We start from the raw sequence: 27523 nt of genomic DNA, 5'->3' as shown, positions 1-27523 counted from the left end.
TACTTTAACACTTTCCTAACCAACTATCATTTCGTTTAACAAGATTATTGTGACAATATTATGAAAAGGATGGATTGCTATTCACTGTAGGGACAGAAGTCACCCCCTTCTGGATTCCTGATCACTGTTGATGGATTCCTAATTCATTCATTCATTCATTCATTCATTCATAATCTGAATTTAACTATTATTACATAATCATTGTTTACAAGGCTATTTTTAAAAATTCTTTTACAGAGTAAAAACATTTTTCCACTAGAAATGACTTAAGATTATGTTTAAAAAAATTTATGTTGCTGTGATTTTAAATCACTGGGTAGGCTGTTATATAGCTGATACACTTTTTTGGTACAGTGCTGTCCTACATTGTGACATGTGGATATTATGTGTGTTTCTTGTGTTGTGACTATGTCTATGCTTATTTTGTTGAAGATGTCCAGTTTGGTTTAAAAGATACTCATTTGCGAACAGGATACACTCATATATGTAAAGGATTGGTAGGCTCATTATTTTCATTTGGATGAAATGTGATCTACATGTTTCCAGTTTTCTTAGGTTGCAGATAGACCTGATTGCTCTTTTCTGCATCCTAAAGATCTTTATGCTGGTGGCTGAATTTCCCCAGAAGATTAGCCCAGATCGAAGTAGTGCAATGAAGTATGCACAATACGCCTGAATAATTGTTGACTTGCTTGCACTTTTATTTAACACATGCAGAGCATAACAAGCTTTTGACAGTTTTTTCTCAAGTTCTTTTATATGACAGTCCCATTTTAAATTATCTTGTGCCCATAGGCTTGGTTACTGACACTAAGGTTCTGAGTTCAGAAACGTATTTTCAAGGTATGGTACTGTAACAAAGTTTTGCACATGTGGAGAAGAGTGGAAATTCATAAAGACAGTTTTTATTTATTTATTTATTATTATTTTATTTTTTTGAAATCACTGTTGATGCCACTTGTCTATAAATCAACACCCCTTTTACCTATGGTCTTGTTGCTATCGAACACTACCTTTCCCAATATCCTTCAGACTCCAAACCCACTGCCTCATTCCCCTTACACTTTACTTACTTTATTCTAGCTCACAGCTACTACTTCTTTGAAGGGAACACAAATAAACAAATCTGTGGCATAACCATGGGCATCCACATGGCACCCTCCTATGCCAACCTGTTTGTGGGCCATCTAGAGGAAACCTTCCCAGCCCCCCACAACCGCAAGCTCTTAGTCTGGCTCATGTTCGTTGACGATATCACATAAGCTGGTCTTGGGGCCAAAACAGTCTATCCTCATTCCTTCACAAACTCAACACTTTCTCTCCCATCCACTTTACCTGATCCTCATGAAGCCAGCATGCCATCTTCCCAGACATTGACTTCTTCCTCTCCGATGGCTCCATCCATACCTCTGTCCACATTAAACTCACCAACTATCAACAGTACCTGCATTTTGACAGCTGACATCTGTTATGCAACAAGAAAATCCCTTCCACACAGTGTGGCCACCTGGTGATGGTGTATCTCCAGTGACAAGAACTTCCTTGCCCTGCTTGCTGAAGGTCTCAAAGGCCTTCATAGACAGGCACTATCCCCCAGACCTAGTCAATTGTCACTTGTGAAAGCAGCCATGTCATACACCACTGCTTTTTATATTGGTATGACTACTTATCAGCTGTCTAACAGGATGAATGACCACTGCCAAAATGTGGCCAAGAGCAAATTGGATCACACTGCGGCAAAAGATGCAGCTGAATATGACATGCTTGGTTTCAATGGTTGCTTCACAGCCTGGGCCATCCAGATCCTCTCCTCCATCACCAGCTTTTCTGAACTGTGCAGGTGGGAGTTATCCTTACAACACATTCTCCACTCCCAAAACACCATCAACCTATGGTAATACATTGTCACCTACTCTGTACTATCACTTCCACTCAATTCATGTCCCCTGATCCTCATAGTGAAACACACACTGCTAATGCAACCACAGTTTTTTCCCCTTCTCTGCTCCACTCTCAGTTCTGTCCCCCCTACCTCATTTGTACCCTGCTATCCCTACTCCTTTCCTTTTCCACTCTAGATTGTTACTTCTTTTCAATGAAACACAATTGCGTTCTGCGTGGAATCAGTGGGAGGTAAAAGTCATGTGTGCATGAAGTGTGCCTGCTGATGTAAATGTGTGTGGGTTTTTCTTTCTGAAGAAGGCTGTGGCTAAAAGCTCACTGGGTAACAGTCTTTTGTTGCACCAAGTGCATCATCTTTATGCTGAGTAGCAATCTATCCTTTTCATAATAGTGTTAATATTCCAATTTGGACTTTCCATTGTTTAGTTCTATTTTATTCCTGGAAAACCAGTTATTAGCCTCAATAAATAAAACATCAGCTTCCTGTGCTGTTCCGACAGCACTCTTTCCATCCCTGAACAAGGACATACCATTTGCAAACTGCAACATGTTACCCCTGTAGCTCAAATCATTAATTACAACAGAGATGAGCTGTAGCCCTAGTACGTCATGTTGCAGCTGCTGACATAAAACTGCCCCTTGTAGCCTGATGCCAGTTATCTAGACAGATTGTGTAAGAGTTATGTGGCTTATTCTACAGCACCACAAATTCTTAAATTGGTGCAGGAATCAATTTTAAGCCTTCATTATTTCCTTAAATATTAGTAAAGACTCTCTACATAAACCCAACTTATTTCTGCTATTTCATCTTTAACTGCTGCTGTTGTGGACATCCCCTAAAGAAATCATGCTATGCATTTTGAGGGAGGTAGGCATCTTAAAGAATATCTGCATAATTGCTTTTTTACAATAGACTACCTATTCTAACCTTAAATTGGAATTTATGTCTAGCTTGATATATTAGCAGTTTCATTTTTCTTTACACAGATATACAGGTTCTACCTTCTAGAAGAATAGTAGATCACCATAATGCAAGCACATGAAGTATCTCACTGTAACCAATGTCTCAGAAATTTCATTTACTATTTTAACAAGGGCCAGCTGCAAATACACTTACATTGATTGATGCTGAATAACATTGTGCAATATTTTACTGGCACAACTGTTCAACACCTTCATGTGGTGGTAGTTGCTGTCATCACTGCTGGAAGATGCCATTGGCGATACTCGTATGAAGGGGTCTTAATTTACCAGGGCAAGGAGCAGCATTCAAATGTCGAGTGGGACTCTCACTTTGAGGAGATTAGTGCTCAGTGGCCACTGCTGGAAGTCAAAGAGAGATCTCCCACATGGGTACAATGCGATGAGTTTGTTGCCAGATGCTTCTGTAGTCAATAGCTGAATTAACTGCTTGCAATACATACTGACATGACTCAGAAGTTATTGTTCCACAATGTTTAATTTAATGGTGGCCAGTGCTGAACTGCAGGCAATGCCTTGCTGAAATCTTGCATGGATGTTGATAAGACTGACTGTCATATCGATACTTATGGTTTCCTTAAAAGCACAATCTTGGAACTATGATGCTGAGGATAAAATTTCTGTCTTCTCCTCTATATGCCCCATTTCTTAGGCTGAGGTAGCCTGCACCTTCATTTACACCACTACACTGAACTCTTTTTGATGCATAATGCATTCTGATTAAATTAAGTTCAATGTAGGGATGCAAATAAAGATGTGCATGTTCCCACTACAAGACTGGGTTATTCATTTACCAACAAAACTGAGGAACCTGTCATGTTTTGTCGAAGATGATCATGGCCTCAGAAGATTGTATCTCAGTTTGGGAAGACTTACATTGGATAGACATGTGCCATCATGTGACAACATTATGCTGAACATCACTGACAGACGCGCTAGAGCCAGTCCAACAATTTAGCTGTGGCAGAACACTGCTTGAACACAAGTCATTGCATGTTTTATGAGAAAACAAAAGTTTTATCCTTAATGTCATTGTTCTGGGACTGAGGTTTTAAGGAGGCCATACATATCTACATGACAGACAACATTATCAACAGGGATGCAGGATTTCAGCTAAGTACTGCCTGAAGTTCAATGCTGACTACCACTAAATCAAAACAGGAGAAACAAGAACCTCAGATTTATACTCCAACACAGTTAACTCAACTTTTAACCACAGCAGCACAATCACTACTCACTGTGCATGGACAGAAGGCCTCTCTTTGGCTTCCATCACGGGCCACTACGAAAGCTATTCTCATCGAGTTCTGAGCATCCCCACTGTGAATGCATAATTCCTGCTCCTGGCTGTGATAAATTTGGTGCCTCTGCACTTCTTGTCTCTTCTTTCTATAGGTCATATTAGCTTATTAATAGTACAGCAAAGCATATCTGTACTTAGTGTGTATTCAAGTTTTTTTAACAAATCACACAACATATAAAAATGCATTTTAAACTATGAATGCTAAGAGTGGACCACACCATAAGGTAGAAAAACAAACTACAAACAAATCACAAAGATCACTACATCATCACTTGAAAATGTCAAAATAGTATCCATCCTGAAGATATAATTAACTACAAATGATGTTTTCGAGCTATCATAATATCACTCTTGGGCAGCTGGAAATGGAGGTGTGCACTGAGGCTTAAAACTGCCTGAAAGTTAAAAAATGGATAAATTATATGATCAGAAAATACTATTACTACTACTACTGCTACTACTACTACTACTACTACTACTAGAGATATAAATCAATACATAAAAAAGGGTGAACATCCAATGGAAAAGGAACCTCGCCTACTGAGAATAATATGCTCATATTTATCTTGCGGTAAATGCTCTTTGTATTTGCATACTATTATTCTTTGTAGAAGAAATTATAGTGCCAAAGGCATACTGAATATTTGAAAATGATTAGTTAACAGCATCATTTAACTACCACCTACAGTAATGTATTTGTGTACCCTGTGTAGACTTGGACCAGAAAAAATAGTTCTGGAGTTCCATATTCAACTTTTCTTTCTTTCTTTTCTTTCACCAGACAACATTTTTAAAATGTAAGTCAACTACAAAAAATTCTGTATATGACATCTAACTGAACAGGGGTCTAACATTTCCATATACAATAATTTCAACACGCACAGTGGTAAAGCTATGATAATAAAAAGTTATGGAATATTTCAACAATATCTAGAACTTCCAGCTTTACTGTGATAAAGCTGAGCATTATGTTTTAGAGCTTCTCTGTGTGCCTGTCACCAGCTCACCACTTCAGTTGTACTGTATGTGGTTTTCTTTGCTCTTTTCGTTGTTCATAGTTTTTCCACATTGTATGGACTGGGATTTTATGAAGATTTGTCAGGAAGGTCAGGTAAATTTTCTGGATGAAGGGAGGACCACTGCAACAAAATAAGAGGCAAATGAACAATGAGATGCAAGAGTCAGTTAAGATGTATAAGCCTAAGATTTTCAGGGAGTTAAGGAGGGAGTGAACAAATTAAAGATTACTGTCTTTCAAGAAGCTTGAATGACACTGTTTAATGCAATGCAGAATACATTAACCAGAACATAACCAAAAGTAACACACAGTGTAGTGAATACTTAACTTGCAAATGACTCACCAGTTAAAACCAGCTTTCTTTTTATGATGGATCCACCGCATTTTTGTTCAAAATTACCATTTTCAAGTAAGTATATACCAACATGCCATGGAAACTCCCCAGCTAACACAGGCCTTCCATTAAGGACATATGTCTGCCCTTTCGGAATTGGTTTTCCACATTCTGCAACATTTTAATAATTACATTTTTTATTTTACGTTCTGTATTATTTTAGTCTTTACTTGCATGATGAGAAAGATTAACCTAACAGATTATTATTGTTAACATCAGTCTTACAATTATTATGGACCCCAACATGTTCAGGCAATATAGACAAAGAAATGGAAATCTTTAGGAAGCATAGTTTTTGATCTGCATCTATACTCTGCAAACCACTTTGAAGTGGATGGTTGGTTGGTTGGTTTTGGGGAAGGAGACCAGACAGCGTGGTCATCGGTCTCATCGGATTAGGGAAGGATGGGGAAGGAAGTCGGCCGTGCCCTTTCAGAGGAACCATCCCGGCATTTGCCTGGAGTGATTTAGGGAAATCACGGAAAACCTAAATCAGGATGGCCGGACGCGGGATTGAACCGTCGTCCTCCCGAATGCGAGTCCAGTGTCTTACCACTGCGCCACCTCGCTCGGTTTGAAGTGGATGGTAAGGGATATTTTCCAGTAGTATCATGACTCAGCAAAACAGTTCATAATCACACAGTAATTAATCCACACATTTGGTCTGCATGGCTGTGTACTTTTTATTACAAGCTGGGCAGTGTTTTTCTGCTCTAATGCACTGGAAAGTTGTATTGATGTTTCATCCATATAAATCCTTCAGCTTTCCTCAGAGCTTAGATTTAGTAACAACTATTACTGCTCACTTTATCATTTTTCTAAATTGTTCTTTCATAGTTTTCATAATTGTTTTTAAAAATTTTCTTGCACTCACTTTGAATTGGAGACGAGTTAATAGTACCATGTGTTAACTGAACCCTCTGTAACAAGTAAGACAGCTTCTGCTGTATATTCAGACACAGAGTGTCAGTTACTGGCCATCTTATTTGCCACTGTTCAATTTCACCACAAGAATCACTAATTCTACCACTTCTATCAAAGTCTTTCATTGACTATACCATTATGTTCCTGATTTTTTCTATGTTTCTGTATTCTCTTTTTTTGTTGCTTCTTTCATTATACCCTGAACCATCGTATGCATTCACCATCACCATCACCACCTCCATTCTGATGTCGTCGTTCATCTTCCTCATTCACAAAGCAGGGCAATGGTAGCTTCTCTTTTGCAAACTGCATAAAAAGGAAAATTTACTGACTATGATTTTAAAATTGCTGGCCTTAATTTTCTTCAGGACATGAAATATCAGTACTGCAAATAGACACACAAATTCCAGAAGACTATCCTAACTTTCAGAACTAATAGTTACTTCCTTAGGGAGGGGAGAGATGATGATGATTCATTTGTGGGGCGCTCTACTGGGCGGTCATCAGTGCCTGTACAAAGTCGCAATTTTTATGCAGTCCAATTTTTTACACATTCCAATCGAGCCACTGTTACAAATGATGATGATGATGATGATGATGATGATGATGATAACGACAACACAAACACCCTGTCTCTGGGCAGAGAAAATCCCCACCTGGCCTGGAATCGAACCCGGGACCCTGTGCTCCAGAGAGAGCAAAGCAAGCCACTAGACCATGAGCTGCGGGCAAAGGAGGGGAGGGAGGGAGGGAGGGAGGGACGGAGGGACGGAGGTTGTGGAAGAAAGGGCAGATCACTCAGACTGTAATATGACAACGAAAATTATCAATTTTTGACAATATAATGTAATTGAACAGATTAAAAAATCTACTCACCAATAAATGGCAGGAGAGAACACACACACACACACACACACACACACACACACACACACACACACACACACACACACACACACACACCTTTTAACTTATGCTGCTTTTGGAGCCAGTGATTCCCTCTTTCAGCAGAAGAGTTGAAGGAAAGAAAGGGGGGTAAAGGCAAAGGGCTGGAGAGGTTTAGGAAAAGGGGTACTGTTCAGAAAAATCACCGAGTCAGAGAAGACTTACCGGCAGCGTCAGAAGGAAAGACTGATGATTGGGGACTGCACTGGATGAGATTTGAAAATGTGAGAGCTTAAAAGTGGAAGACAGAGTAACATGCAAGATCTCATTACTACTGAAACAGTCACAATTATCACAAGAGCCAGTCACAACAGTATAGTGTTCTCAACCTCTCATATAAAGCACTCTGCCCTCCTGAATTATCTGTACTATCCAAGGGTCTCATTTTCAGCCCTAAACCTGCATTATTCATGGTTCTCTGGTGAAGGACTTACTTTCCTTTGCATGTAATGTCAACTGGAAATATCACTTTGCAACCCAATTCAAAAACTTTTCCAACAGCAAACTTTACATTGAACCCTGCCTTGAACAGTTCTGACCATGATCCCAACTTGATCCATCACTACTACGTCAAAATCATCCCTTACAGGCCTTCTGACAATTCTTCACATCCAGCATTGCTTCACAACCCTTCCTCAGGTCCCTACAAACATGACCCTAACCTGTCCTCTAAAGAACTCCAGGCTCTGTGTTCCCTAAAAGCTGATGATTCCATCATTAACCTCTTAGCAGACAAAGGACCTACCACTGTGGTACTTGACAAATAGGAGTACTTTAGTAAATGCCTGCGTCAGATGTCTGACACCTCCACATCCAGCATCTGCCGTCAAGATCCGACCCCTGTGATTCAAACTGACCTGCAGTCCCCCCTAAAAACTTCAGGCCCCTCAAGGACTTACACCTCAATCCATAGAACTTCTTACCCCACCCAAACCATGCACTCTCACCTTTTACCTTCTTTATAAGATCCACAAACCCAATCATCCTGCCGTCCAATGGTTGGTGACTTCTAAGCACTCACTCACCAAATGTATACCTGCCTTTGTTGTTCAGCAACTGCAACTCATAGTAGAAAGACTTCCCTCCTATATTAAAGACAGCAACTGTTTCCTAGAGCATCTGTAATACATGCCTTCCCCACTCTCGCCAAACACATTGCTTGTCACCATTGATATCACCTCTGTCTATGCCAACATCCCCCATGTCCATGGTCTGTCTGTGGTGAACATTTCCTCAGTCAGCACCCACTTGATTCCAACCCTATGACATCCTTCTTGCTCATCTTAATCAAATTTATATTTACCAACAATTACTTCACCTTTGAGGGGCAGACAAACAAACATATTAGGGGTACAGCATGGGAAAAAGGATGGCTCTTTTCTATGCCAACCTTTTCATGTGTCACTTGGAGGGGCTTTCCTGGGATCCATAAGCCTTCTGCCCCTGTTTTCGTTTAGATACATTGGTGATGTCTTTGTCTTATAGACATATGGTGAGGCTGACCTGTTAAAATTCCTGGATTCATTAAATACCTTCTCCCAATTAAATTCCACATGGTTCTATTCTGAATCCCATGCCACTTTCCTTGATGTTGATCTCATCCTCACTGAGGGCCAGCTACACACTTCTGTCTACGTTAAACCTACTATCAAACTACAGTACTTACATGTTGACAGTTGCTATCCTTTCCATGTCAAATTTTCTCTGCCATACAGCCTTGGAATTCAAGGCAAACATTTGTTCTGTTGCAGATACTTTACAGCGATACACCGCCATTCTCATCTCAGCCTTCACTGGACATAACTACCTCACCAGCCTAGCTCAAAAGCAGATTTCAAAAGGGCCATCACATCCAATACTGGTACTGCTGATCCCTCCAAAACACAATTTCAGAGCACACTACTGGTCATTGAGTATTATCCTGGTCTTGAATGTATTTATCAGCTGCTTCAACAAGGCTACAAGTTCCTAAAATCATGCCCTGAAATGAGATCAATTCTGTCCAAGATATTTCCAAACTTAGAATAGCATTTTGCTGCCCACCCAAGTTCCGCAATATCCTTGTCAGACCCTATGCTCATTCTGCACCCATCTCCCTACTCTATGGCTCCTATCCCTGTGACTGTTCCTACTGCAAGACTTACCCTATGCACCCTCCTACCACTATCTGTTCGAGCCCTGTAACTGATAAAAGATGTTCTATTGAAGGGAGAGATACCTGTAAAATGACACGTCATATACCAACTGTTATGTAAACACTGTTTAGCCTTTTACATTGGCATGAGTACCACCCAGTTATCAGTCAAGATGAATGGACATAGACAGAGGGTGTATACCAACAACACACAATATCCTGTTGCAGAGCATTCTCTACAGCATCACAGTCATCACCTTGGTGCCTGTTTCACCACACATGCCATTTGGATTCTGCCCCCAGACACTAGTTTCTCAGAACTCTGCAGGCGGGAACTAGCGCTACAACATCTCTTTGGTTCTCACCATCCACCTGGCCTTAATCTACATTAATTCCTTCCATCTCAGCATTTCTTCACAGTAACCACTCCTTTCTTGACTCAGTTTTAGTTTTCTACATCTTTCATTATCTCACTTGTCTATTTTTCACTGTCCCCCTCCCATCTTTGTTGTATAAATCTTTGTTGTATACAATGCACATATCTTTTCACTCTCGTGCATTATGTTTTAGTAGTAATCTTTGTCTTGCATACTATCCTGTCTTCCACTTTTATGCTCTCATGTTTCCAAGTCTTCTGGTGCAATCCCTAACAGTCAGTCTTTGCTTCTTATCCTGTCCGATAAGTCTCACCTGACTCCAGGTTGTGCGTTACATTTCTGAACTGTACCCATTTTCCTAAACCTCTCCAGTCCTTTTCCTTCAACCCTCTTCCTTCCCCTTCAACTTCTTTTGCCAGAAGAAGAAGCCACTGACTCCAAAAGCTTGCACCAGTAAACCTTTTTTCTGTGTGTGTTCTCCTGTCACTGCTTGGTGAGTAGAGTCTTTTATCTATTACATTGGACTCTAAGATGAGAAGGATCAACCTGTTTTGAGGATGAGGCAAGAAAAATATCTCCCTTCTTTCTGTATCCTGTTTATCCTAGAGGGAGTGATCTGCCCTACTCTTTTAACATTCTTCTGCCTATTCGTCTCCCCTCCTCAAGGAAGGGAAAGCTATGGTAGTGTCACATATTTTTATCTGTTTTGCATATAAAAAGTGGTAATGGATAATGCTTAAAGTGTCATTTTTTCACATACTTTATTTTCTGTGCTGTTGTGTTCTTGGTAGTGTGTTGCATGCCCCTAGACTTGATCCAGATGCCAATCCATGGAGAAAGTCTTTCAAACATACTTTAGTAGATAGTGTATGGTCTCTGTGTTGAGCTGTGTGTCCCTCTCATGTTCCAAAATTTAGAACACAAAAAGTTGTTTTTGTTGAGTACAGTCCTACTAGTTAAAAACCTAATGCTGCATCTGTACTTATATTATCGCAAATAAAACATTGTGCCTCAGTATTTATGTCACTTGGAACCAAAAATTTGTTCCTGCTATTGATGTTTGTGAGAGACTGTGACTGCATGCAAAATGCAATTTGAGTCTTGGAAAGAAGAAAACAGCAACCAGTCGCTGTTAATAATGTTATTTATTTGCACAAACAGTGTTGTTACCAGATTCAAACCAAGAAGTTCATTTCCAGACACATGTTCACATTTAAGTTACATCACATTTGTTGTTTCCATTAGCTGTCGAGGGTGGGGTGGGGGAGGGGGGGGAACAAAAAAATAAATGTAATACAAACATGAACAGCTCTCCAGTAATGAACCTGTCAGTTCAATACCAGTAATGGCACTGTTTGTGTAAATAAACAGCATTAAAAATGTGGCTGGTTGCTAGTTTCTTCTTTGCAAGTATCACCTTGTAAAATATTTTGTACTGGCACTTGGAAATAGTTCCCTGGTACAATACTTTGAACACTCACAAGAAAAAACTTATTTTCTAATTTCTTTCATTATTTTTTGTAGTGATGTGGCAAGCAGCATAATTCTATTATATTTCAATACTTTCTCAACTTTTCAGTGCAAGTCAGTTTTGTAAACAGATAAACTGCTTTCTCATTCTCCTGATAAATGTCAGATTTGGCACTTAAGTTGTTTTCCATTTCCACTCTTCCAATGTCTCGAGAGTCACATTTACAGTAATGCCAGTATATGATTATTTCTAAGGAATGAAATATTTTTAGTGTTAGCTATCTTATACAAATAGTTGTAATGAATTACATCCAAAAGACATGTAAAATCAAAATTACACATTTCTTTCAAATTGCAATTGAATTCATCTTGATTCACCCAAAATTTAATTTTATTGTTAATTTTAATATTTTAAGAAGATTATTTACAACACATTACCAAGAACACAACAGCTTCAAGTAATATTGAAATTCTTTGCAAAAAAAAAAAAAACACACCCCATATGGTAGTAATTTTTATCCCAAAATATTTTTGTTGTTGCTTTTCCTGTAAGATGAAATGTAAAGCTGTTGTCAACTGGAAAGTTTGATTTGAGTACAACAGTGATTTTTGCACTGACTTCCTAGTCAGTTAAAGGTGAACCTACTGTTAAATCTGGGCCCTGAACTGCAACAGAATTCTGCATTCTTCATATTAACAAACAGTGGTGCCAGGACTGGAGTAAATGACGCAATTACAGCCCCCACCCCTGACCTTTGAATCTTTAGTCTGGCACTTAACTATGCTTTTATCAATCACATTTCTTTTGTTACCTTTCTGTTACTGAAGCCATAAAATAAAACAATAATAAAAACCTGGAATCAGTACACTATAATCTCGAATTTCTCTTTTTAAAGTGCAATTTCATAAGTAGACAAAAACCCATTTTATTATAGGCACATACTTTCAAAGGTGCCGTAGTCAGTCAGTCAGTCCATCAGTTTGACCTTTATATTCAAGTTATTGAATGGTACACATTGGACTGGAATGAATTTTTTTATTACTATTTATACTTTAGCAAGTTTTTTGTTCACTATACAAGAGAGGTATTTTATCTTACCTTCAATTGAACATTTGTTCTACTTAAATTAGGATTGTAGGAAGTTTGAACCATTTCTCTTCATGAAAACATTGCAAATGTTGAGAAGAAGGTGCAGTTGTGGAAAGGTATCTGCATTAATAACACTTTACTTTATGAATAGAACTTTTGGTTACATTTCAAAATAACAATTTTGATCCCATCACCACTGTAATAACTAACATTAAACATTACTGATTCTCCAATGATTATTTTTTTTAAATGTTTGCTGTTACTGGCGGAATTTATAAACAGATTGCATTTTGTAATCATCAGTGTACCTCTAACAAAATGTAAATTCTCAGGTAAATAATAAAGCTTTTAGAAATAGATAAATAAATTATGCACATGTTTAAGGGGGTCCAAACAATTACAGAAAGGGTACGCTGCTACTCACCATAAAGAAGATACACTGAGTTCCAGACTGGCACAACAAAAAAGACTGTTTCACACTCAACTTTTGGCCAAAGGAGTTGTGTGCCTGAGTTGTTCCAGCTTCTTCTTCTTCTTCTTCTTCTTCTTCTTCTTCTTCTTCTTCTTCTGCATGTGCACACGCGTGTTATCTGAAGATGGCTTTGGGCCAAAAGCTAAGTGTGAAACAGTCTTTTCACTTTGCCTGTCTGTAACTCAATGCATTATCTTCACAATAAACAGCAATTTATCCTTTTTATTGCTATTCCAACCTGGAATTTCCATTGTTTAAGGGCGCCTGGTAGTTAACATGAATGCATTTCATGAAAGCCATTGTATGTACATGTTTAATAACCAATATACAAAACTGAGTCAGTTGCAGTCTTTATTTAATTTTTTATGTTAAGTTTTTACTCCTTTACAAATAATAGATACAGCTAATAAGCAAACACTCATTTCTGTATAATACATATATATGTATATTATTCTAACAGTAATGTCAGAAGCTTCAAGCAAACCACCACACCCCATATGATAATATGTACATACTAATCTCATGGAATGTATGCCCTGAGTAATGCTCAAAGGATTCGCATTTACAAAATACTAAATTACTATAATAACAAAAAGCTATTAAAAATGTGCCAACTTATTTGTTGAGATTTAAAACTGCCTGAATGACCACTTCGTAATTATCTCAGTTCAGAAACAACAATAAAATATTTGATTGCTGTTACATTTCGAGATTTTTTTCCCGTATGGATTACTCAGAACTAATTTGCACATTTTACATGGGTATCAGGAAAATTAGCTCATTTATTTTGAGATAGCTATTATGAATACTTAATGACTTGCATAAGGGCTAAATGTGCATAGAAGTGGTGTATTTGAAACTACAGGTTAATAAATTTATAAAATAAAAACCTTTTAAGTAGTGTAGCTGGATACAGCACAAGAACCAATGGATTTTGGGCATGAGGGGGGCGGGGACACGAACAACTTTTGGTATCTGGTATTAGAAATGGAATTTTGTACAAATTGAATATTAACTTTGTGACTATATCTTTCGATTAATGATAAAATTCAGTAAGTGACTGTCATGGAAACATCCAGAGCAATAATGTTAAGACTGTCATCATGTAAGTGCTTTTTAGTTTACACCATAGAAATTATTTTAAAGCATTACTGTACTAATTCAAACAAGTTTTATTGATATCATTACATTAATACTTGTGGTTCTGATGATAACAGCAACTGTGAGACCAGCATCGTTTACTTTAGTTCAATACATTATCTCTTCCAATACTAGTGATCAGTTTTATTACATTTGGAAAGATTATGAAAAGAATTATACATTATTTAACTAAATGATAAAAGGGTGGTAATCCAAAGACTGATTATGAAAACATTAATTTATTAGGAGTTCAGTTGGTGCACTGTTCATAAACAAACAATTTAATAAACGGTTTATACTTTCATATTATGTATACCAAAGGCCCTGATATTGCAAAAGTAAATATCATCAAGATGGAGCTCTTAAACAACTGTAGCCCGTCCTGTATTATTCTCTCCTATTTCCTCCTCAAATGCTTCTGGCTTTGTCCTCCACTCAATTCTGGTATGGACAGAAGAGTTAGCAATGATATTTCTCCAGGAAACAAGTTCAGAAAATTAGGTCACTTGGAGATACTTCTGTTCTGGGAACCACCTCGACCTCATCTCATACTGCTGAAATACCCTTTGCCAGAGGAACAGTAGTCACAGAACAACAGTTCCTTTTCATGTGATGCAGCCCCTCTATGGATTCGGATTCTTTTTCGCCTCAAAAACTCTTTCTTCTGTCCTTTGTCCTCTCCTGTCCTCCTCCAGAGATTTTCAGTATCCTCCTCTCTTCTAATGTCTGCTATTGACTTTTCATCTTTTCACTGTAAACTTCTCTGTAGTTTACCACTGGCATAATTTCTCTTTTGCATATTTGTCAATGTGTACTTGCTTCTCCTATTTTCCTTCACTTCCACCCTGATTTTCATCTACAAACATTTGTGTCTGTTCTTACACTTTTATCATAAATTGTAATATACTGAAAATTACTTTGCAGGCTCCGTCTCTCTAGCATCTGAGAAAAAACTATGTTTTCCCACCATGATTGATGAACATATAATTGAGGTTGTAGGGGATTATCCATTTACAGATAGTTCTAACAAAAGTAACTGGCAAACACAAGTAAAGAGAAAGAAAGAATCCACTTAAACTTTAGTTTTTAAAAATTTAAAGCAGTTGTGTAATAATGAAGGTAGCTAGTGGCGTGTTATCTCAGGCCACAGAAAATCCAGCATACGAAGCAGGCATACAATATTCCCCTGCCTCTCATTACTCTCATGTCCCTTCACTAATCCATTTAGTGTTTGCCGCACTGGATGCCAACTTTCAGGCTGAAAACCACTGCCAAAAACAATGACTGAGTAACACTGGCAGAACAAAACAAGAACATCTTTGCTGTTTTTGAAACTGATATTTTGGTATAGTCAGAGATTGGTTGGAACTGTACTGACTCCTGGCCTGCAAAGATTTAGAACTGGCCATATATCCCACAGTCTCACTATTGTCTTTTCACCACAGAATAATTTCAGTTATGTTCTGAAAGGTACTTGTACTCCTGGGATGAGACTACAAGCTTCAAATCAACAACCAAGCACTTTGTAGCCACCATTTTCATGCTTCTGTGGAAGTGCTCATTTGGAAGCAAGGAATGTCCAAAGAGTGGAGGCGTCTCACATGAGCTGCATCACCACTAGTTTCACTCTTTTTTGTAACTATTAGACTAGTGCAGCTCAGATAGGCACTATTATTACATGACATGAGTCTTGAAAGCATGCTGTACATAGCTGGCTGAAGAAATTCGAGCTCCACAACAATGCACACTACTATGAAATCTTACTGAACTGTTTTGTCAAAGATAAAAATACATAATTTACTGGCTACAACAGATCACCAGAAGCACATATCTGAGTGTTACATGGTAGTTTGGAAATGTAGAAAGAAATTTAATACACTGCTACGAATGGAAGAACTTTGTGTTTCTTGTATATTAATATTCCTATTATCAGAGGACAAAGGAGTTGAGTGAAGCTGCAACTCAGAGTAAGGGACAAATCAGTGGAGGGAAATGACAGCACAACAGAATCACACTTCACCTGAGATCAATGAAATCAGAGAAAATAATTATACATATTAATACTTTCTGAAATTACTTAATCATTTGGAAATATTATTGAGTCTGTATAGTTCATCACTTTTGTAATGTTACTACATATTATATGTTTGATCCCCACATTAATTTTTATTTTTATTCCTGTTGCGGTTACGAAGAGAAGTGCACTCTGACCTGGAACACAAGTGAATGGTTGGTTATCCCATGTACCATTGCTGGTGCAAGTGAGAGCAGGGTAGTTGAACTCCACGGTCTTAACATAATTTTTTTTACATGCAAGTTGTGCTTTACTGCCAATAGACATGGGTTTATCACATGGAATCTTCTGCCCAGTGCTTGAGAAGCACTTGATATCAAGTGAATCGTAAACCAGAGGAGGACACTGAGCTGGAACAGTAATTAAAATTTGTATTAGATTTAAGTAAAGTAACACATAATTTATATTAATTTAACATTACTAAAATCCTAGGTAAATTATTTTATCACCTAAGTGACAGTAATTATGCAGTAATGTACTGTAATGGAGATAGAATATTTCTTACTCTTCTCACAAACTGGTGGTGGAGGAGTGAAGGTCTTATCAAAGCAATAGGATGCACTAAGCCCACTTATGTGGTATCCTTCATCACAGAAGAACTCCAGCTGTGTGCCAAAAGGTACTTGTGCTCCAGGTCCCAGGCCACAAGATTGAGATTCACAGCCAACCACTTTGTAGCCACCATTTTCATGCTTCAGTGGAAGAGTGCACTTTGGAGCTGGAGATGTCCCACAGAGCTCAGGGGCTTCATCTGAGCCATCACCTTCACACTGGATGGTACCATCACAAGCTGCATTCTCATCAACACAGGCACCATATGCACAGCGGAAGAAGGCATCAGGACAACTGGAAAATGAATGAAGATTGTCTTCATATAAACCTACTACCTACTCCCTCTGTATGAAAGACTAGCACATTGTCACATCTTCCTACAACTATTTAATCAATAAAGTAATTTAAACTGCTGTGCAGTAGACAGTGCTGGACAGACTGACAAAATAAAATGGTGTAACATGCTTTAACAGTATGGTATGCAACACATCCAATAAAATGTGAAATCTTATGTGCTGTTTTATTTATATGAAGTTATTCATGATTTGGACTGCCCTACTTCACATTTTTGTGGCAAAAATCGCAACACCAAGAAGTTGTGTGCCAAATGGAAATTGGTAGGCATGTTTCTACATCTGAAAGATTTCGCACTAGTTGCATACGAGTGGCACTAGTAGTGCCACTATGAGAATGTAAGTCAGGTTTGCTTTAAATATACACTGTAACAGTCATGAGTGCTAGTTATCTTTGAGATTGTGTGTGGCGAGTTGGTCTTAGTCAGTAATGCCTTTAAAGATGCCATTGTTGACAGCTCACCGAGTTTTAATGAGGTCATGCAATAGAGTTACGAGAAATTTGATGTTCCTTATGTGATATTGCAGAAAAAATTGGTAGGAATGTAGCCACTGTACATGATTGCTAGCAGCAGTGGTCACGAGAAAGTACAGTTGCAAGAAGAGCAGGCTTTGGATGGCCACATGGCACTCTTGGGAAGAAAGACCATTGTGTTTGACATATTGCTCTGCTGCACTGTACTGCATCTGCAGCAGAAATTTGAACAGTAGTTGACACAACAGTGACACAATAAGACACAATGAACTGTTACAAATCAGTTACTTCAAGGACAGCTCCGAGCCAGATGTCCTGTAGTGTGCAGTCCAATGACCACAAACTACTGCCATTTACAACTTCAGTGATGTCAAGCAAGAGCTCATTGGAGGGCAGGGTGGAGGTCTGTTATGTTTTCTGATGAAAGCTGGTTCTGCCTTGGTGCCAGTGATGGCCATGTGTTTGTTATGAGGAGGCCAGTTGAGGGCCTGGAGCCAACTTATCTGCATGCTGGTTACACAGGACCAACACCTGGAATTATGGTTTGTGGTGCAATTTTGCATGGCAGCAGGAGCACTCTAGTCATCCCAAGCACCCTAATGGCAAATTTGTGTATCAGCCTGGTGATTCGGCCTGTTTTGCTACCATTCCTGAACGGCATTCCAGGGGGTGTTTTCCAACAGGATAAAGCTCACCCCCTTCTACAGTTGTAACCCAACATGCTCTACACAATGTCGAGATGTTGCCCTGGCCTCCTCAATTAACAGATATGTCTCCAATTGAGCACATACAGGACTCACCAGATGGCAACTCCAGCATCATCTACAAACAGCATTAAGGGGGGGGGGGGGGGGGGGGGTAGGATGTCAAACGGGCCAACTTGGAGCAGAAGAGGCTCTACAGGACATTTTATTTTCTACTGTCTATACTTTTACAAATAAATTCATAAAACTTTGTCAGCATGACCAGGAAGGATTCGGGATTCACATTCATAGCAGTGAAAGTTCAAAAACTTAACAAAATAATTTTTTTACATGTGAAATTTCATCATTTTTTTCGCTTACTATTTGATGCATTTGTTGCTATAGGTACATGTTTCTTCACAAGTAAGAGAGATTCTTTGATGACTTTTGTACAGCATACAAACCATACTTACAGGTTTATGAAACTCTAGAATTTTCCAAATCTATGTTTAGAAAAAAATCAAATTTTGTAGTTAATTATCTCAATTTTTACCACAGTTTTTAATAAAGTTTAAAACGTAACTGCTCATTCATTTTTCATAAATTAAATAGATTCTAGAGTTTCAGACACCTGTAAGTATGGTTTGTATGCTGTGCAAAATTCATCAAAGAATCTCTCTTACTTGTGGAGAAAAGTGTACCTATAGCAACAAATGCAGCCAATAGTATGTGAAAAAATGATGAAATTTCACATGTAAAAAAAATTATTTTGTTATGTTTTTGAACTTCCGCTGCTACGAGTGTGAATCCTGAATCCTTCCTGGTCATGCTGACAAAGTTTTATGAATTTACTCGCACTTATAAAAGTATAGACAGTGGAAATTAAAATGTCCTGTGGTGCCTCTGCTGCTCCAAGTCGGCCCGTTTGAAGTCCTACCCCCCTTAACCGTCCCTGTATTGACTGACCAGGTTCAACAGGCATGGATCTCCATTCCACAAACTGACATCCAGCACTTGTTCAACACAATGCATGCACATCTGCATGTTTGCATTCAACATTCTGGTGTTTACAGCAGTTATTAATCCACCAGCATTTCACTTTTGCAATGGCTTACATTAACCTGTATCTTGCCATGTTAATCACTTAAAAATGTTACTTAGACAAATGTATTCCAAAATTTCATTACTCTACATTAAGTATTTTTCGATGTTGGCACTATTTTCCATCAGTGTATATACAAAAATATGCATCCAGCCCTAAAAATGAGGAACCCACTATTCCATCTAAAGATATAATCACAGCATTGGCAGTGTATATGATTCTACGATTTTAGCTTTCAAAATCAAATAAAAGGAATAATTGCTCTACAAACGTTGTTTTCATGTATAATATTTCACTTCTCTCATCATACTTTTATTCTTATTGTAAAAAAGGTAATCTAATGCTGAAAATTTTTGCTCTTGGCCCTTAGACATACATATCTCATCAAGTATGAAGGATTTTCAAAGAAAAAGGTAAAAAGTAACACTGTGGGTATAACTGCAGTCTCTGTTCAAAACTAATTAATCACCAGAGGCCGAAGCAGAACTATTTCATTGTTTCACAAACCAAAAGATTCCCTGTTTTCAGAATTCCTACACCTATGACAGGAGCCAGTGGAGCCATTTGCTCCCTCTGAGGTTTTTTTAAGTGGAGCACAGACCTGGAAGTCCCAGTGTGCCATGTCCGGTCTGTAGGGAGGTTGCTCAAGCTGCTCCCACTTGATCCCAGCCATTACACTATGTTAACCCTGGAAACGTGTATGCGCATTATCACAGAGCAGAATAACTGCCTCTGTGAGCAGCCAAGGCCATTTGCCCTTCACAGACTAGTGTAGCCTATTGAGTGTCTCACTGTACAGGTCAACATCAATGTTTTTGTTCCATTCTCAAAGAATCTGATAACTATTAGACTTTGGATGTCAAAAAAAGACGTTAAGCATTACCTTGCCTGCTGAGTGAACAGCTCTGAATATTTTAGGGGCAGGTGATGACACTACCTTCACGTCCCTAGAGATGTCTCACTATATTATCCCAAAGGCCCATACACAAATTTCAACCACTTTGGTTATTATGACATTTCGTACCTTTTCATTGAACACACTTTATACTTCAGGAAGACAAATGTCATCCCTGTTCAGAAAACCATCATTAGAAATACGCACATTTTAGGGCAAAGAAAATCATGTCGCCCACTCCTAAAAAATCTGAGTATACTATGTGTTCCCTCACTATACATATATGAGCTGGTTATCTTTGTACACAGTAACCCTGATAACAACACCAGAAACCAAAATAATTTTATGCTGTCCACCAACCATTTAAAACTTTATGCTCAAACTCCACATTACATGGGTACAAAAATTTATAACAAAGCGAAAGGAAGAGAACTGCTTAGCATAAATTTAGAAACACTGAAAAAATCCCTGTATGAGAAACTAGTGCAGAAATGTTACTATTCAGTAGAAGAATTCATAAATGACAACCCGAGAATTTGAACAGGAGAGAGCAAGTATTTAGGACTGTTAATCTTAAAAGTTTGTTACTTTTGAAGAAAAATTATTAATTGCTTAGTTAAGTAATTATTCAGTACTGTATATTATATTACTGGTATTATAAAGAAAATTGTAAACCTGCTTTTATGTTTTGATGAGTCTCCTGTACTTTAAGTCAATGGCTTGAAATTGTATGTTATGAGACAATAAACTTCAATTTCTATCAATTCCAACATGACGCCACGGACAGGTAGAGAAATCAGCTGTGGTGGAAAATATACAATCTCAAGACTGACATTCGCTGACAAGTGGGTTCTTGCTTTTGTTCAGCAAAGTGACAAACCCAAACATGTGAATAGTTATAAAAGAAAGAAGAAACCCTTGAGATAAATGGGTCATGTACTCACATGCTGCAACAAATGACCATTGCAAGTAGCAATGGAGGAGTTGCAGTGATAATGTGCAGGAAAATGCCTCATATGAATTTTAGTGTTCTAACCACTTATAATTACCAGTTGGGTAATCAAACAGCATTGCATCTTTCTGTCTATTTATGTACTGCACATTACATTTATTTGCATTGAGTTTGAAGCACCACTCTCTGCATCTGGTGTGGATCCTTTACATATCTTCCTACATTTTGTTACAGTTTTCTGACACTACAAGTTTCCTACATACAACAGCTTCATCTGTGAGCATCATCATTTACAAACAGTCTCACAAAGCTTCCTACATCATCCAACAGATCAATGTGCAAGCATGCCCCCAAAACCACACATACACAAGCACCCACACACATACAAGCTCATACATTTCCAACAAAATTTTTATTAAAATTGTTAAAACATATATTCAAGAATAATATCACAGTAGTCTAATCTGAACTAGTACAATAAACAGGCACACAAAATTCTGATTTAAGAAACATTTCATTCATAACAAAAAACTGATGTTCTTCACTGTCAATGTGTGTCGAATCAAGCACATGGTGAACAGCATTTGTTTGGGCTACTTCCTCTTATGTGTTGCCTAAAATAAATTTGAAATATCTGCCAAAACACCAGGAAAAAGGCCTGATGCCTTTTAGGTTCAAATGGCTCTGAGCGCTATGGAACTTAGCATCTGAGGTCATCAGTCCCCTATAACTTAGAACTACTTAAACCTAACTAACCTAAGGACATCACACACATTCATGCCTGAGGCAGGATTCAAACCTGCGACCACAGCAGTCGCGCGGTTCCAGACTGAAGCGCCTAGAACAGCTCGGCCACACCAGCCGGCTGCCTTTTAGGGTTGAGACAGTACATGGCCCTAAGGACAATATTATGGAAATGTAGGAGAATGTAGATGAAGATGAAACAGGAGATACGATACTGCGTGAAGAGTTTGACAGAGCACTGAAAGACTCAAGTCAAAACCAGGCCCCAGGAGTAGACAACATTTCATTAGAACTACTGACAACCTTACGAGAGCCAGGCCTAACAAAACTCTACCATCTAGTGAGCAAGATGTACGAGACAGGCAAAATACCCTCAGACTTCCAAAAGAATATAATAATTCCAATCCCAAGGAAAGCAGGTGTTGACAGATGTGAAAATTACTGAACTATCAGTCTAATAAGCCACGGCTGTAAAATACTAACACGAATTTTTTACAGAAGAATGGAAAAACTGGTAGAAGCTGACCTTGGGGAAGATCAGTTTGGATTCCATACAAATGTTGGAACATTTTACAGCCACCAACTTACATTTCGCAGAAAGACCACAAAGATAAGATAAGAGAGATTAGGGCTAATAGAGAGGCATATATGCAGTCATTTTTCCCTCGTTCTGTTTGGGAGTGGAAAAGGGAGAGAAGATGCTAGTTGTGGTACGAGGTACCCTCTGCCACGCACCGTATGGTGGATTATGGAGTATGTATGTAGCTGTAGATGTAGATGTAGACATGTGAGGCAATACTGATCCTACGACGTATCTTACAAAATTGATTAAGGAAAGGCAAACCTACATTTCTAGCATTTGTAGACTTAGAAAAAGTCTTTTGACAATGTTGACTGGAATAATCTCTTTCAAATTCTGAAGGTGGCAGGGGTAAAATACAGGGAGCAAAAGGCTATTTACAATTTGTACAGAAACCAGATGGCAGTTATAAGAGTCGAGGGACATCAACGGGAAGCAGTGGTTGGGAAGGGAGTGAGACAGGGTTGTAGCCTCTCCCCGATGTTATTCAGCCTTTATATTGAGCAAGCAGTAAAGGGAACAAAAGAAAAATTCAGAGTAGGAATTAAAATCCATGGAGAAGAAATAAAAACTTTGAGGTTCGCCGATGACATTGTAATTCTGTCAGAGACAGCAAAGGACCTGGAAGAGCAGCTGAACGGAATGTAAAGTGTCTTGAAAGGAGGATGTAAAATGAACATCAACAAAAGCAAAATGAGGATAATGGAATGTAGTCGAATTAAATCGATTGATGCTGCGGGAATTAGATTAGGAAATGAGACGCTTAAAGTAGTAAAGGAGTTTTGCTATTTGGGGAGCAAAATAACTGATGATGGTCGAAGTAGAGAGGATATGAAATGTATACTGGCAATGATAAGGAAAGAGTTTCTGAAGAAGCAAAGTTTGTTAACATCAAGTATAGATTTAAGTGTCAGGAAGTCGTTTCTGAAAGTATTTTATGGAGTGTAGCCATGTATGGATGTGAAACATGGACGATAAATAGTTTTGACAAGAAAAGAATAAAAGATTTCGAAATGTGGTGCTACAGAAGAATGCTGAAGATTAGATGGGTAGATCACATAACTAATGAGGAGTTATTGAATTGAATTGGTGAGGAGAGAAATTTGTGGCACAACTTGACTAGAAGAGGGGATCAGTTGGTAGGGCATATTCCGGGCATCAAGGGGTCACCAATTTAGCATTGGAGGGCAGTGTAGAGGGTAAAAATCATAGAGGGAGACCAAAAGATGAATACACTAAACAGATTCAGAAGGATGAAGGTTGCAGTAGGTACTGGGAGATGGAGAAGCTTGCACAGGATAGAGTAGCATGGAGAGCTGCATCAAACCAGCCTCTGGACGGAAGACCACAACAACAACATGGCCCTGTAACACTACCATGTATTATACTTAAAATTAATTTTACATCCAATGATTCTGGCCAATTAAGAGTGATGTGTTGTATTCTATCCACTACAAAGTTAAGAATACAATCGCAACGCCTGAGTGACATTGCATAAGTTTCTATTTTGTTCATTAAGCGTCACTGCAGAACTGTTCCAAATGTTTTTTGAAGGCAACGAATAAGGTTTTATTGTGGGTGCTATTATCTACAACACAAACTCAAGAATGTACAGAGTAAGCTCAGTTTCTCAAGATTTTTGAAGAAACCATGTTGACTCTTACAGAAGGGATAGTCATTCAAAAGGGTGATAATGAAAGAGCATAAAATGCATTTCATATGTCAATAACAGACTGATGACAGGAACATTTGTCTGCCAACCCTTCTTGAAAATAGGATGCAGGTCTACACCCTTTTCCCTTCACTGTTAAACCTTGGTGACCTACAGTATACCACAGCTAAAAGTTGTAAAGGGAAACCATCCTCTAGCATAACCTTTCTTTAACAGAAGTAATCGATACCAGAAATATTTTCAAATCTTGTATAGGTGAACATTATCTCAGCTGTTTAACTAAATGAATTTCATATGATTTTGTGTAAGATGTATTATATTTCAGGCTAAAATGTATAAAAAGAAATTACTTGATTACAATCGATATGTATTAACTCTGTATGTACAGTTAAAATTACTCTTCCTTTACAAACATTTGAAGTTACAAAATATCTGGCATACTTAAAATCCCTATTATTAATTGCACAATCTGACAATATTTATTAAATTTATTTCTGGATTCCTTTAGAAAATAATGATATAACTTTGTGACAATTCTTCTTTTAGCAAAAAAGTTCGTAAACTTTTTATTTTATAAACTGTTTGTAACACTGATAGTACCGCAGAATGAGGGAGTAGTGGGCATTCCTCTGATGGGATCAGATGTGTTTTTAATTTTAGCAATAACACTAATTTTTTGGTTTCATGGAAGTGGAAATTTTAAAGACTGTGTGATATAGAAGAATGTGACATAATGAAAAAAGTAAGTCTGCTGCGTAATTTCTGTTTTGTTTCCTTAACAGTTATCAAGTCATCTGGAACCCACAAAGTCAAAAATTTCAGCCTCAAGAATCTACCCCTAGATGTGACGAACTGCAGCCAACAACAAAAAAACTACGATAAGTAAAAAAGTTTATTTGTAAATGTTAGTCCTATCAAAGCTTGTTAAAAGAATTTAATTATTATGGAGAGACTGAAAATCTACTGGTGATATGTGGAAGGGTAAGATGACAAAGTAGAGTAAGTTCTTTCCTGTAAACTGTATAGAATTGCAGAGGTATATTACCAGGTCCAGTTGCCTTTCTGTTATACAATAATTTAGTTGATTTTCTCTTTTGCAATAGTATTTTTTGATGCATATCATCTAAGAATACATGCATATTATGATCTGCAGAGACATGATTTCACAAGACACAATTCAGTATTTTTGCATTCTTCCATGAAGAGCTTTCCTAGATTTGCACTACAACATGTTAAGTGTCAAGGAATAGGCATGTGGAAGTCATCAATGTTGGCATTTGGCATATATATGATATAGCACCAGATGTTGATGCTGCGTAATGCAATTTGGAGGTGATGTCCAGGGCAGATAATGGTGATGGTAGCTCTGAGCAGCTGAGTAGGTGATGCTTGCACTGGGGGTGAGGCTGTTGGTGGTGGTGTAGTCTGTTAACTTGTGTTGGTATCAAGTGGTACAAAGTCTGTGAGAAATGTAGTGTGAACATCTTGCAGAACTCAAGATAGGTTTGTGCCTCATGAGAACACTATTGTTGGTGTGCCATGCACTACCAAATAAAATGTGTATATATGTGGGGGGGGAGGACAGGGGGACAGGGGGGGAGGGAGGGGGGAGGGAGGGAGGGAGGGGGGAGGGGAGAGAGGGAGGGGGGAGGGGAGGAAGGGAGGGGAGGAAGGGAGGGGGAGGGGAGGAAGGGAGGGGGGAGGAAGGGAGGGGAGGGGTGGAGAGGGAGAGGGAGAGAGGGAGGGAGAGAGGGAGAGAGAGAGAGAGAGAGAGAGAGAGAGAGAGAGAGAGAGAGAGAGAGAGATAGAGAGATAGGTAGGTAGGTAGGTAAAACTGGTACCACGTTCAAATTCGAAATTGTGTGCAAACTGGGTCCACCAATGTCAGCAGGTTAGTGTGTGCCATGTCAAATGTAGGCTCTGCAAAGACTGCAACAACAAGCGATACTATTTCACTGTATAGGAGCTCAGCATGTGACACACAGATGTCATCTTTACCCATCAACTGAATGCCAAGGAGCACCTATGGCAGCGCATGGACCAGGACACAATGTGGCACATCGAAGCTGCATTCATGGGCCTGTGCCACCTCTCGACCAACCTGTTGCTTTCTGAGTGGTAAGATGTGCATTTGTGGGTGATAATGCACAGGTGGACTTCAACTGTTGGTGCTGGTCCTGGTGATCTGTTCTGGAACTGTGAAATATGTGATCCACATTTCTATAAAAGTGTGTGCTGTTGTTTCTGTAGTAATAGTGTGGATCTGATGGATACTGCCTCAACTCATCTCAACATTCTATTGATGGCCAAAGAAGGTTCCAGAAGCCTTCCAGTGAGGAAAAATCATGCAATATCAATAAGTATGTGTTTGAAACATGATTTGGACATCGCAAAGCTGATACCAATTCGCTGAACGATTAGGCAGGCCTGTGCTCAGCATCTGGAGTCTTGTTTAACCCCATGCCACACAAACTTATCTGTGATTAGGCATGTTTTGTTCCAGTTCCTGGGTGGCTCAGGTTGCGTAGTCTGTTGAACACTTCCCGTCATGTACTGAATGGCAGGATGAGGCATATTCTGTCTTGGGGCATGTCAAACAGCAATGTTAACTCAGTATTGGCTTAGATTCAGCACTCAATCTGAAGAGTAGCTGGCTGATCTGCCACGAGTTTGTTGGTGGGAGCGTCACCGATCTCTGTTCATAATCATATTGTAATGAATCTGCACTCATCTGTGAGAGGTAAGCTGCAATTACCTTGTCTATCTTTGAACATGGCAGATCAGTGGTGTACTGCAAGATGAGATCTAGGTGGAAGAAATGGCACAGGCTGATGTCTTGAAGTGGGTTTTTGACTGTGTCCACAACCAAGTAATGGTCAGCCCTCTAAGTCCCTTGAAAACATTTGCTCACAGCATAGATCACGAGCAGCTCAGAATCGAAGGAAGACTACTTAGACTGGGGAGATGTGACTTTCCTGCAGGGGAATCTAAGTGACTGCAATATGTCATTGGTGATTGGCTGCAGTACACCCCCCAATGTGGTGTTGCTAGTGTGTGTTGTAAGGGTGAGTCCTGCATTAGGGTTGGGATGGGCTAGGGTGGCAGTGTTAACTAACAGTTGTTCTGAGGTCTGGTATGTTTCTTTCATGGTTGCCATCCATTCGACCTTTTTCTTAACACGTTGGTTCTTCTCTGAATGCGTGTCTGCAGCTGCGACTGTGAAGCAGCTGCTTGTGGTAAGTTGTGGTGGTAAATGTTTAGTGTGCCATGGAAACAACACAAGTCACTGTT

General features: G+C 38.8%; 1 protein-coding gene across 1 annotated transcript in view; it reads right to left on the bottom strand.

The window, feature by feature from the left end:
* Window positions 1-27523, bottom strand: part of LOC126198663 (modular serine protease-like) — a 247358-nt gene that overhangs the window by 38657 nt on the left and 181178 nt on the right. Inside the window, exons 6-8 of the mRNA XM_049935142.1 lie at window positions 16730-17070; window positions 16362-16574; window positions 5548-5709 (exon numbers count right to left, since the gene is read on the bottom strand). Of these exons, the coding sequence (XP_049791099.1) occupies window positions 5548-5709; window positions 16362-16574; window positions 16730-17070 (716 nt within the window). The remainder of the gene's footprint in view (window positions 1-5547; window positions 5710-16361; window positions 16575-16729; window positions 17071-27523) is intronic.

This window comes from Schistocerca nitens, chromosome 8 (genome assembly GCF_023898315.1).
Source record: "Schistocerca nitens isolate TAMUIC-IGC-003100 chromosome 8, iqSchNite1.1, whole genome shotgun sequence".
NCBI lineage: Eukaryota > Metazoa > Arthropoda > Insecta > Orthoptera > Acrididae > Schistocerca > Schistocerca nitens.
This window is presented reverse-complemented; position numbering and strand designations above follow the sequence as displayed.